The 13048-nt window shown below is 44.3% G+C and overlaps 1 protein-coding gene across 1 annotated transcript in view; it reads left to right on the top strand.

Moving 5' to 3' along the window:
• Positions 1-316: 316 nt before the first annotated feature.
• The window catches only part of KCNK9 (potassium two pore domain channel subfamily K member 9), a 103319-nt gene continuing 90587 nt past the window's right edge, over positions 317-13048 (top strand). Inside the window, exon 1 of the mRNA XM_032222207.1 lies at positions 317-599. Within this exon, the coding sequence (XP_032078098.1) occupies positions 317-599 (283 nt within the window). The remainder of the gene's footprint in view (positions 600-13048) is intronic.

Below are 13048 nucleotides of genomic sequence, written 5' to 3'. Positions count from 1 at the left end.
GCCGTTGATGGCCCTGCGCGCCGGGACGGCTTGCTTGGCGCAGCTCTTGCGCGCGGTTTGCCGGCTGCGCCTCCCGCTCGCCCGACGCTCCAGCAGCCTCCTCTGCCTCTCCGCCTCGCAGGAAGACGAGCAGCCGCCGCCGATTCAGCACCAAGGACAGCCGCCGTGCCGAGGGAGCCCTATTGCACGTCGCCGCCGCCGCCGCCGCCCCGCGCTGCTCGCCTGGCGGGGCGGCTGCCTCGCGGCCACCCTGTCGGATCCGCGGGCGGCCAGGGGGGGACATGGTCCCCTCCGCGGCGGGCCCTTCCTGGCGGCCATGAAGAGGCAGAACGTGCGGACTCTCTCGCTGATCATCTGCACGTTCACTTACCTGCTGGTGGGGGCGGCGGTCTTCGACGCCCTCGAGTCGGAGCACGAGCTGCGCGAGGAGCAGCAGCTGAAAGCCGAGGAGACCCGGCTGAAGGGGAAATACAACATCACCAGCGACGACTACCAGCAACTGGAAGAGATCATCATGCAGTCGGAGCCCCACCGGGCCGGCGTCCAGTGGAAATTTGCCGGCTCTTTCTACTTTGCCATTACAGTCATCACCACCATCGGTAAGTCCCTTTCTCGGGGTTGGGGTGGGGAGGGAGGGGATGGCCTTGGTTGAGTGGGGAGGCCACGTTTTGTCTGAGCAATGGACAGGTGGAGCCGAAGGCAAGGAAGAAATAAGAAGGGTCAGGTGCGCCTCAAGCTGAGTTTAAGGGTTGGCCAACTGTAGGGTTGAAGGCAAGGAAATCCTTGGATGCCAGGCTGAAGTTTTCACCCTTCCTTGAAGTTCTGGGGTTACCGCCAAGAGTCTTCCCCTTTCTTAAAACGGCCAGACAATTTGAATTTCCCAAACTGATGCTCGAGTCTTTCCCACTTTGCCCATATTCCTGGGAAGCGTTTTCTCCATTGCAAAAGAATAAGCGGGGAGTAAAAACAGGGACCAGAAAGCTTTCAGGGGAAATTAACTGTTGCTTCCCTCTCTCCCCACCCATGTCTGGGAAGCAACACGAATCAAGAGCGTGCTTCCTCAAAAATGCTAAGGAAATGCTTCTGGCATTATTCCTTGGCATGGATCCCTGACACAAAAATACTTATTTAGAGGAGAATATTCAGCACAGCAACTTTTCAAAACAATTAGGCCTGCTTATTCCTACGCATAAACCCTGGGAACTACTTCTCAGACTCCTATCATTTGGGGGACAGGTGTTAGAAGGATTTGAGCTGCAAGTTTCTTTTTTTCATTTGTTTAAGCTTGATAACATCTTAGGGAAAACATTTACCAACTTCCCTGATTGTTCCTGGGCTATTATTATAAGCTCATTTTCAATGCGCTAACTACAAAATCTTTACAAATTGATAGTTTGGAAGATGTTATATCTGAGCTGAAGTCTTGTTGGGATACAAAGAGCTTACTCAGTGTTATATTTTTAACCGTGCCTTCTGATCACTTATTTTGGGAAGGAGGTGAATTGTCTAGAAAGTCTTTACGACTATCCTAATTACAGGCTCATAATTTCTATCACTTCTTGTGAAAAAGAAAGTAGTCAGCCGTTGAGCAATATAACAACGCCGGGAATATTTTGTTTTTCAACAGTTGAACTCTTTAAAAAAAGAGTTAAATAAACTCTTTTTAGTGCAGTAGAATTGGCAGTTGGCACCAGGCAAACTTCCCTTTCTCAATTTAAAGTAAATGTCGGTCTATCAACCCCATCCGCCCGAAACTCCCGGTTAAAAAGAAGTTGGCAAAAGAGCATTCAAGTATTGAAGTGGTGGGGATGCCCTCTCTAACCATTTTTGCAGTGGCTCCATTACAAGATGCGTATGTTTTAAAAGCCAACAGATATGTCTTATTAGGATATTGCTGCTACCTGTGGCAGTCCCAAGATATGACTGGTTAATTATTCCTCAGCTGGATTCTATTGGGCGGGAGGTGAACAAATAGAATTGTGTGATTAATCAAGATGGAAATTATCATATGACTGTTTGGTCTTGTTGCACCAACAAGGTTATTAATACATAGAAACGCTGCCTGTTTTCGAAAGGAAGGTCCGTTTCATCTTAATTAGAATTGTCAGCACGACAAACAACACAGCTGCCACTTTCCTTAGGCTTACGTGTTGATGTTCTTACCTGTGGCAACGGATCGCTAACCGGCTGGACGATCTAACACACTTCTGTAATGGGTGTCTTCATTGGGGGGGTGGGGGAGAAAGTTTTGTCTGTGTCACATGCGTGTGTCGATTCCCTTCGTTCTTACACAGCAGTGCCCCTCTTATCTTATCATGAAAGTGAATTTGCGGTCTGAATGGTTGAGGACTGGCCTCAATGTGTGTTTATTAGTGGAGAGGCTCAGAAGATCAAGTTAAAAATAAGCATTCCAGCTGCTTCTTTTTATGGTGCTTTAATTTTTCTATTAATTCCACTTAGTGGCCCTTTTACAGCGCCTCTCACTAAAGCATTTATCCAGTAGCTCGCTTTCATTTGGGTTGGCTATTAAGTTAATAACACAGATAATAAGAGTTGAACAACAAAAGGAAGGGGGGAAAAATCTTTTGTGCCGATCGCGCTATTTGTTGGAAGCTTGCTGTCCTCAACATTTCTGAGCTGTTCATTTTAGCAGGAGATGTGAAATGCTTAGCTTCTGTGCCTCTGGAATGTAGCTGGAATTTTCCCATTGTGTTAACCACAAAATCAAAACTCACCAAAGTGGCCAAGATTGCAAGCAATCCTGTATGCCACAACCTGGCAAGGCTCCATCAAAGGTGTGAATAATATACGGCGTATATACCTAGCCATCCAACATTTTAACTGCAAGTTTCAAAAGTCTAGATAGTTTCAGTGGATGTTACAGATGGGAACTTAAAACAATTTATAGAAAAGGTAACTCCTGCAGGTAATTATAGATTTTGAAGGGAAATAAAGTTGAAATCTATAAAGCCATACAGAAAAGGGACTGGAAATATGTTGTTCTCTCACTCAGGGTGGAATTTGTAATCCTTCATTGTAGAAAAATAATGCGGAAAACCAGAATGATAAAAGGAAGAGTTTTCTGTACACAATATAGAATCCAACTATGGAATTCCATTCTTTGTCTATTTATCTATTGAGTGGCGTAGTAGCCAAGTGGTGAAGATACCTGCCTCCACTTGGAAGGTTGAGACTTCAATCCTAGGTAGGAGCAGATGTTTCTCTCCTAGAATGCAAAGAAAAACATATCTGCTGTCAACTCCATATAGGTGTCAGGAAGGGCATCTGGCCAGTAAATGCTCAGCTCCATCTAGTCGCCCCAACTCTATCCTGAATATGGACCACATAGCTAGAGAGAAGACGTGTCTCCTAAATTCCCTGGGATGTCACTGCTTTAGAGCTGCAAAATGGAGCATCCCAAGTCTCCCAGATATCACTGGTTGATAATAGGAGAGAGAAGGTCCCTTGGCCACTAGCTGTTATGAAGGACATAGAAATGCCAAACCTTGATAGAAAGAGTTACCAATGGCTTCCACCTTCCAAATCAAGGCAATATTGCTATGTATAATGGTTTTTAGGAAGCAACAGTGATATATTTGCTTTTCTGCCCAGGCTCCTGAACTGTCTGAATATTCCTGTGATACAAAATGCTGGTTGTTGTTGTTAGTTGCAAAGTCACGTCCAACCCATTGTGATCCCATGGACAACATTCCTCCAGGCCTTCCTGTCTTCTACCATCCTCTGGAGTCCATTTAAACTCACGCCGGCTGCTTCAGTGACTCCATCCAGCCACTTCATTCTCTGTCATCCTCTTCTGATTTTGTCCTCAATCTTTCCCAGCATTAGGCTCTTCTCCAGTGAGTCCAAAAAGCTGGACCAACCAATATAAGCCTTGAACATTCACATGGTGGTGCGTGACATCATCCTGCCTTAAATCAATGCATAACTTCTTTGTTGGCCAAGGATAGGACTAGCAATAGGACTTAGACTTATATATTTCATTTCATTTATTATATTTCTATGCTGCCCTTTTCCCCGAAGGGGACTCAGGGCGGCTCACAACCCAAGTCAAGGGGGGGGGGTACAAACAAGGAAAAGAAAAAACACGAAACAAAACAATACCACAATTTTAAAAGCACACAACAACCATACCATTCGAGGGGGGGACAAAAGTTCATTAGCCCCAGGCCTGTCAGAACAGCCAGGTTTTAAGGGCTTTGCGGAAGGCCTGGAGGGTGGTGAGGGTTCGAATCTCCACGGGGAGCTCGTTCCAGAGAGCCGGAACTTTACACATTATAGTGCTCTACATCTCTCTCTAAGTGGTTTGCAGAGTCAGCCTCTTGCCCCCAACAATCTGGCTCCTCATTTGGGTCCACCTCAGAAGGATGGGAGGCTGAGTCAACCTTGCGATGAGGATGCATTAATCCTCATTGTGAAATTAGTTGCCTGTGGAACCTATCAAAATCAATGGCGAAGTAATCATGGTTTAATTCCCAGTCCTGCAGAATTCACAATCCACGACTCTGTTTGAACAACACCCAGGTCCGTGGTGGCATACACTGATGAAATGGGTTAGGTTTGTACAACTAACCAGCATTAACCAACTAGCCAAGCTGTGGGAATGTATGTGCTAGATCTTCATTTATCGCTACGTGAATGAAGTCAATTTAAGAAGAGCTGAAATAGATTAGCTTTCATGGGTGGATATGTCTTCCTCCCTCCCATACATTTTTCTTGCGTTCTTTTTTGACTTTAGGAGAGAAAAAAAAACACTTTTCAAGTTGAAAAAACTGGTTGTTGACATGAAGGGTGCTGCTTTTGTTGAGTGTTTGGTTTGTTGTTGGGTTTTTAAAAAATGTGTTTCTATTTTTATTCTATTCTATTTTTAAACTCACCTTGAAGACATTGTTTGCTCTCAGTTTTTCAGTTGAGAAGCCCCCTGGGTCCAGAATAAAAAAAAACATTTTGTGGCTTAATGAGAAAAAATGTAGCATTTCATTGTGTTGGGACACTAGAATTTAAGTTTAAGTCTCATCTATGAATACATCTACTTGTAATTTCTAGATCTGATTCTTATTCAAGATTGGGAGCAGAAAGGAATGAAACACTACTACTACTACTACTTCTACTACTACTACTACTACTACTACTACTACTACTACTACTACTGATAATGATGATGATGATGATAATAATAATAATAATAATAATAATAATAATAATAATAATAAAATTTGATACCTAGGATGCTGGCAGCAACCTGTGTCAACCATTAGCACCAGTCAATGGTATTTGTGATGCATTTTTGAATGCTCAGTTGACAGATTCATGTTTAATGAATAAAGTATATGATGATAATATTCGGAAGGCTTAAATCTTAATAAGTTGAATCAGATTTAGGAAGGAAGGTGAATACCCAAAGGCTGTGAATATCACCAAAGATTAACCACATAATAGTAATGATTCATCATACATTTTAAGAAAATACTTGGTTGATACCTAGGATGCTGGCAGCAACCCATATCAACCATCAGTGTCAGTCAATATTATTTGTGATACATTTTTAAATGTTCAGCTGACTGAGTTTCATGTTTAATGAATAAAGTATATAATAATAATATTCGGAAGGCTTAAATCTTAATAAGTTGAATCAGATTTAGGAAGGAAGGAAGGAAATCCATAAGACTTTAGTTAGCAGTGAATAAACTGTTCTGAAGATTTCATTGAATGCGCACCAACCTACCTCCAGAAAGTTTCCTGGACCTAATGAATTCCTATTTTTACGTGAACAGTTTTCAAATGGTGGTATAGTAATATAGAACCATAACCAACATATGATCTGTAATATTTATTTATAGTTATTTCAGCTTATATGAACGCTTGTCTCAAATTCATAACTTTGTAGTAGAGGAGACCTGGAGCTTGCTTTTTCTGCTGGAAGGAAGAAGAAAGGAAGGAAGGAAGGAAGGAAGGAAGGAAGGAAGGAAGGAAGGAAGAAGGGAATGAATAGAAGGAGGGAAAGAAGGAAAGGAGAAAGGAATGGGATGGAGATGAGAAGAAGGAAGGAAGGAAGGAAGGAAGGAAGGAAGGAAGGAGAAGGGAATAAATAGGAGGGAAAGAAGGAAAGAAGAAAGGAAGGAAATTGGAATAAGAAGATGGGAGGGAGGAAGGAAGGAAGGAGAATGGAATGAGTAGCAGGGAAAGAAGGAAAGAAGAAAGGAAGGAAATGGGAATGAGAAGAAGGAAGGAATTGATTTACCCAATACTTTCAGATTCTCCTTTCATGTTCTCCAAAGACAGTGGCACTGTTACACTACACCCAGTAGATGTGTTTATACAACAATGTTTATACAACACATCTAATTTGATTTCCAAATTAACACCATTCCTGCATTTCCATTGAAACTGATCCTTGCACTAGTTAAGCAGCCGGGCGTTTGTGCATTAAGTCAGGGAGAAAAAAATATCACTAAACAGTCAACATGAAGTTTAATCAGGAAGCCTAATCAGGTGTGCCAGATGTGCCAATGCATCTGCTTGCCTTATGAATGATTTGGTTGAACGGGTACAGGCAGCTTGCGAACTTGCCCAGGAATATACTGCCAGTGGTGACCTGTGCTTGGGCAGAGGGATGTTTCCATGGCTTCTTTTTCTACCAACTGGATTTTTAGGGGTACATTTTCATAAAGTGGACAGAATCCATGAGGATTGTATTTCCCTAAATTATGAATCGCCTAGGAATTAAGAATATGGAAAATCAAGGCTTAATGCACACTTCTTCCCGACAATGTTATGTGACTGTGCCTCTCTGGATGGAAGGACTTCCCTCCTTTCTCCCTCCCTCCTTCCTTCCCTCGCTCCTCTCTATCTCCTTCCTTCCTTTTTCCCTCCCCCTCTCCCTATTTCCCCCCTCTCTATTTTCTTCTTTCCTTCTTTCCTCCTTCCCTTCCTCTCTATTTCTTTATTTCTTTCCTCTCTCTCCCTCCTCTCTATCTCCTTCCTTTCTTTTCCTTCCCCTTCCTATCTCCTTCCTTTCTTTTTCCTCTCCCTACCTACTTCCCTCTATCTTTCTTTCCTTCTTTCCTCCCTCCCTACTTCCCTTCTCCTCTATCTCCTTCTTTCCTTCTTTCCTCCCTCTGCTCTAATTCCTTCCTTGCTTTCCCCCTCCCTCCCTACTTCCCTCCCTCCCTATCTCCTTCTTTCTTTCTTCTTTCCTTCTTTCCTCCCTCCCTTCCTCTCTATTTCTTTCTTTCCCTCCTCCCTCCTCTCTGTCTCCTTCCTTTTTCCCTCCCTCTCTACTTCCCTCTCTCTCTTTCCTTCTTTCCTCCCACCCCACTTCCCTCCCTCCTCCCCTCTATCTCCTTCCTTTCTTTCCCCTCCCTCCCTACTTTCCTCCCCCCTCTCTCTTTCCTTCTTTCCTTCTTTCTTCCCTCCCTCCCTACTTCCCTTCCTGTCTATCTCCTTTCTTCCTTTCTCTCTTCCTCTCTCCCTCCCTTATTTCCTCCCTTCCTCCTGAAACATAAATTTAAGGAAAGGTAAGCGATCTTCATCTTTGTACCATATTCCTTTTTTGGTGAACCCTTTCCTAAATTTTCCCTATCATTGAGACACCGTGGTAGACACCATGTTGGCTTGTGTGAAGGTGGAGGTGGGTGGGGATTGAAGAGAAAGTGGGACATGATAGCCCTGATGCTAATTATATGTCTTATGTTATTTGCATAATGACATCATGCCTTAATCATGAGTTGGACTGCATGCTCATTCTTGCATGTAGTCTCTGCGATAGACAAGGAGGACTTTCAAGATTCTCCTGGATCTTAGATGTTTAATTGATGGGGCCCAATGGACCCAAACATAGTCCTCTTCCAGATGTGATTAGTTCTGCTGGCTATGGATTAGAGTAGGTAAAAACATCTGGTGGGGACCGGGTGGCCGAAGAGACCTTCAACTCTCATAATCAACAGTCGGACTGACCAACTTTGGTCTGTTTCTCATTGAAATTGTGTACTGGAAGTCCTCAACGTATGACCACAATTGAGCCCAACATCTACGTTGTTAAGTGAGAAATTTGTTAAGAGAGTTTGCCCCATATTATGACTTTTCTTGCCCTATTTGTTAAGTGAGTCACTGAAGTTGCTAAATTAGTAGCCCCTCCAAGCCAAAAGCTGGGTGCAAGGGGGCCACGCATGGGCCTGGGAGTCTTCTTTCATTGGGGGTGTCAGCGTTCCAAGTATCATGCAGAATTAAATCAGAGTCCAAGGCAAAACAATCCTTAAAGTTCCAATTTAATAAGCCGGACATCTTAGCACATCTGTGAAATCCCAATTCTGGAAGTTACATCGGATTCCCACCCAGTTGAAAGTTCATGATCTTGTCCCCACACCCACAAATCCATCACATGGTCCAATCTTCTTCTTCCATGCTGGAATCTCCACCCAGCTGGTTCCAGTCAGGTGCAGAGGTGCGGAGACAAAAGATGACCTTGGGCTTCTAGAAAAGAATGACAACAACACATTCCACAATTCTACTCCTTTCTATTCCCCCCTCCCAACTACTACACTAATGAAACAGCATAGTGAAATAATAGAAAGTGTGGCAGGCCAAAGATTCTAAAAGGGATATAACTGCAGGCCTGACAGGGGGTGTTACTTGGAACCCTGACATTTGCCTCTGTTATGACCCAGGTTCAGAGATGGCATTCAGCAGATTCTGACCAGTTCTGGAGAACCGGTTTTGAGTAGTTCGGAGAACCGGCAAATAACACCTCTGACAGGCCGCGCCCACATTTATTCTCTGCCTTCTGAGCCCAGCTGATCGGGAGGAAATGGAGATTTTACAGTATCCTTCCCCTGCAATGCCCCCCACCATGCCACGCCCACCAAGCCATGCCACACCCACCAAGCCATGCCACGCCCACCAAGCCACGCCCACAGAACCAGTAGTAAAATATTTTTGAATCCTACAACTGCCCAGGCGGTCAATGCAAGGCAGGCCTCTTGAGAGATCTTTATTTCTCTCAACAAATATTCCAGCCTCTAGCCCTCCAATGACTGGTAAGGTTTTACCCCAGAGCAGAGGTGGGTTCCTACCGGTTCGCACCTATTCGGTAGAACCAGTTCATCAAATCTACCGAACCGGTTAGAAGAGGTTCCACCAGTGGACCCGGAAAGCAGGCCACACCTACAGAAGAGGTTCCAAATTTTTTTGAAACCCACCACTGGTCCTTGGATATGATTATTCTACACTATCATGCTCCTATTTATAAAACTCAGTGCCTCTGTGAAAGGTAAGGATGACTACTGCGTTTGTGGTGCAATCAGAACATTGCGTGTGTTGAAGTTGTTTTAACGCAAACCTCCTCTCCGCTTTCAGAAAAGGTATTCAGATCTGTTTTAATGAAATCCTTTGTTAATTATGCCTTCGTTGTTTTGTTTTTTTGTTTTTTTAAAAAACATTTATTTATTTATCTACTGCACTGAGTGCTTATTTGCTAATGGAAAAATACAGTATCGGGAGAAGGTATAATAAGTAAATTATGCCATTATGCATGCTAGGGCTCAAAGCAGACAGCCCCTAAATTTCCTAAGGTTAGAGACTGCCAATTTGGACAGTTTAATTTTGCAATTTCCATAATTTATTCTGATTGCAACATCTGTGGGCTTATAAATGCCCACAAAATCCAGTTTTGCTACCAGGGGATGAAGAGAAATTTGGAAGCCGAGTTGACACAAACCTGCTTATAGATGCAATTAAAATGTATCGGTGTGCCCCTCTCTTCATTCTGAAGTGAGCAAACAGCGCTGTCGAATTGTGTTCCTACTATCAAAATCCGTGACCCGTCAAAACCGCGCTCGACTAAGCCGCGCCCAATTAAACCGCGTCGCTGACATCATCAACAGGGCGACAACAGCTAGCGCGGAGAAAGAAGGGCGCTTTAAATAGCGCTTTGAAAGCAAGCCGATTCAACTTAAGGTAAGGGTTAGGTTTAGGGTTAGGTTTAGGGTTAGGATTAGGTTTAAGGTTAGGTTAAGGGTTAGGGTTAGGGTTAGGGTTAGGTTAAGGGTTAGGTTTAGGGTTACGTTTAGGATTAGGTTTAGGGGGGTTAGGTTTAGGGGTTAATTTTAGGTTTAGGATTTACAGTGTGCTTCTGTCTCTGCGCTGTTGTCGCCCTGTTGATGACGTCAGCGACGCGGTTTAGTCGGGCGCGGTTTAGTCGAGCGCGGTTTTGTGGTGGAACCTCAAAATCACTCCAATATTTCTCAGGCTTTTTGGGAATATTAGCTGGGCTTATTTATTTAGTGCATGACATGCGATGCCAGGGAAATGTACACAAGCTAGACACTCAATGCGCTCCTGACCACCTAGATTGCTAGTTCAATCTATTCAGAGCATGCTTGCCTATCCTTGGTGTACCACGGAGAGTAAATGAGCTTTACACCAACTGACTAATGGTACTTGGGTTGCTTGCTCTTCTGGGCTCCTCCGACGGTCTCGTGTCACGATGCCTCACCTCTGTCCAAGTCCAGCGCCACCTCCCTCCTGCCGCATATAGGTTCGAACAATTTTTGAAACCCACCTCTGAACTGGACTGTATTTTGAATGGACTAGATGTGACTGATGGTTTGGAGATAGTGGAAGAAACCGGAGCCTGGGGAGGGGTTGCACGCACATGCACGGGAAGGAGGGGGGATTTTGCGTGCATGCACAGTTGGGCAGGGAGACTGAGTGCAATTTTGGCACGCTGTAAGAAAAAGGTTTGCCGTCACTGTTCTAGGCCATTCTCCCTGTGTTCTGAAATGTCTTTTTCTAATACAGCCAGAAAGTGTTCAAATGATATTCTGAAATCTGTAACTAGTCAGAAGGCACTAACTCTTGCGGATATGACTCTCCATCTGCAAGAAGGCTCTATGGTACTCAGTTTAAAGTTTCCCACGTGGCTTATATTTTTGGGCAATCAAACTTTCCTGAAAGCAATTAATTTAATGCAGGAGACAGTAGGTATTACTCTTGCAAATTATCTCCTCTCCCTAGCTGTTCCTGAAGTTTTTAGCTTGGCTGCCCTATGCAAAGCTGACACCAGCTAGAACATAAAACAACTCAAAGTATAATGCAAGATCAGAAGACATCGAGAGATCTCGGTCCATAGAATAACCAAGATTCAGATATATCTGAAACAGATCCACACAATCTTTCTCTCTCTATAAAAGCCAAATATCATTCACTCATCATGAAATCCCCAGAACCATAAAGCCTACAAACTTGAAATTTGGCACGTATAAATCTTGGATTCTAGGTGCTCACTAAGAAAGGATTTTTTGAAATGACCATCAGATCATTAGCCTTTCTTATACAGTTATTAGCACACTCTGATGCTAAGGAGTTCTACTCCCCCTCCCCACCTAAAAAGAACTCTCTTCCAACTGCCAGTTGCCTCACATTCCGTTACCTCAGTTCAAACTGGCAGACGTTCACTCAAGAGCGGTCTGGGGCTCCTTATAGTACTAAATGTTGGTACCTCACCAAAATGTCTACGCCTTCGACCTATGGAACTATTTCTGGACTCAAGCCGGCAGGAGCGATGTTCCCTTATGTGTTTCAATCACTGACCGCTACTGAGCCAACAGATTGAACTGTAGTGAACCAGATTTTTCCTGCATTGCCCGATCACATAGTTTCGTCTCAAAGCACAGGTATCCAGCTATGATCAGATATGGGAGATTCCATTCTAGACCCTACAATGAACCTCTCTGCATTTGTGGAGCGGCAGAGGTGGAAGACCTGGCTTACATCCTATTTGATTGTTACCTGTATCAAGAAGGTGAGAGGCAGGTACCTTAAGTTTAGGTTTAGGTTTATTGGATTTATATGCCGCCCTTCTCCCAAAGACTCAGGGTGGCGTACAACATAAAAGAAAACACATATTACAAAAATTAAAAGGGACATTAAATAAAGTATCCAAAAAACCTCCAATTCAGGCCAGGGTGGCTTGCTGGAAAAGCCAATTTTTTAGGGTGCGTCGGAAGGACCAGAGGTCGGGGATTATGCGAAGATCCGGGGGCAGCTCATTCCAGAAGGAAGGGTCTCCCCCTGGGGGTCGCTAGCCAACACTGTCTGGTCGACGGCACTCTGAGGAGGCCAACTCTGAGGGATCACACTGGATGGTGGGATGCTACTGGTGGTAGCAATAGCAATAGCAATAGCAATAGCAATAGCAGTAGACTTATATACCGCTTCATAGGCCTTTCAGGCCTCTCTAAGCGGTTTACAGAGAGTCAGCATATTGCCCCCAACAATCTGGGTCCTCATTTTACCCACCTCGGAAGGATGGAAGGCTGAGTCAACCCTGAGCCGGTGGTAGTAGGTGGTCTTGCAAGTACCCTGGGTCTAAGCCATGGAGCACTTTAAAGGTCATAATTAGTACCTTGAATCGTACCCAGAAGACAACCAGCAACCAGTGCAGGCCGCCTAAAAGGGGTGTAACATGGGAGCACCTAGGTACCCCCATGATCACCCGCGCAGCTGCATTCTGGACCAGGTGAAGCCTCCGGGTGCTCTTCAAGGGCAGCCCCATGTAGAGAGCGTTATAGTAGTCCAGGTGAGAAAGGACGAGGGCGTGAGTGACTGTGCACAGGGCATCCCGATCCAGGAAGGGGTGCAACTGACGTATCAGGTGAAGCTGAGGGAAAAAAACCAACATCCTATGTGGCCAAGGATATCATCCATGAAAGACTGTGATATTAATAGCCTACAATATGAGGTAATCCTTGTTGATCCAACTCAGGAAAGAATGCCTTGGGCTGGAGCTGTTCAGAATGACATATTGCTAGGATAATGCACGTTTCTCTTTCTCTCACGCACAAAAAAAGTTGCGAGGATTACAGGTTCTTGTAAGTTTTTCTATTTTTTTTTTACAAGAATGGAAGTTTAGGATCCAGAGGTGGGTTCCTACCACTTCGCACCTATTCGGTAGAACCGGTTCATCAAATCTACCGAACCGGTTAGAAGAGGTTCCACCAGTGGACCCGGAAAGCAGGCCACACCTACAGAA

Source organism: Thamnophis elegans, chromosome 8 (genome assembly GCF_009769535.1).
Source record: "Thamnophis elegans isolate rThaEle1 chromosome 8, rThaEle1.pri, whole genome shotgun sequence".
Lineage (NCBI taxonomy): Eukaryota > Metazoa > Chordata > Lepidosauria > Squamata > Colubridae > Thamnophis > Thamnophis elegans.
The sequence above is the reverse complement of the archived record's forward strand: the minus strand, read 5'-3'. Positions and strand labels throughout refer to the sequence as shown.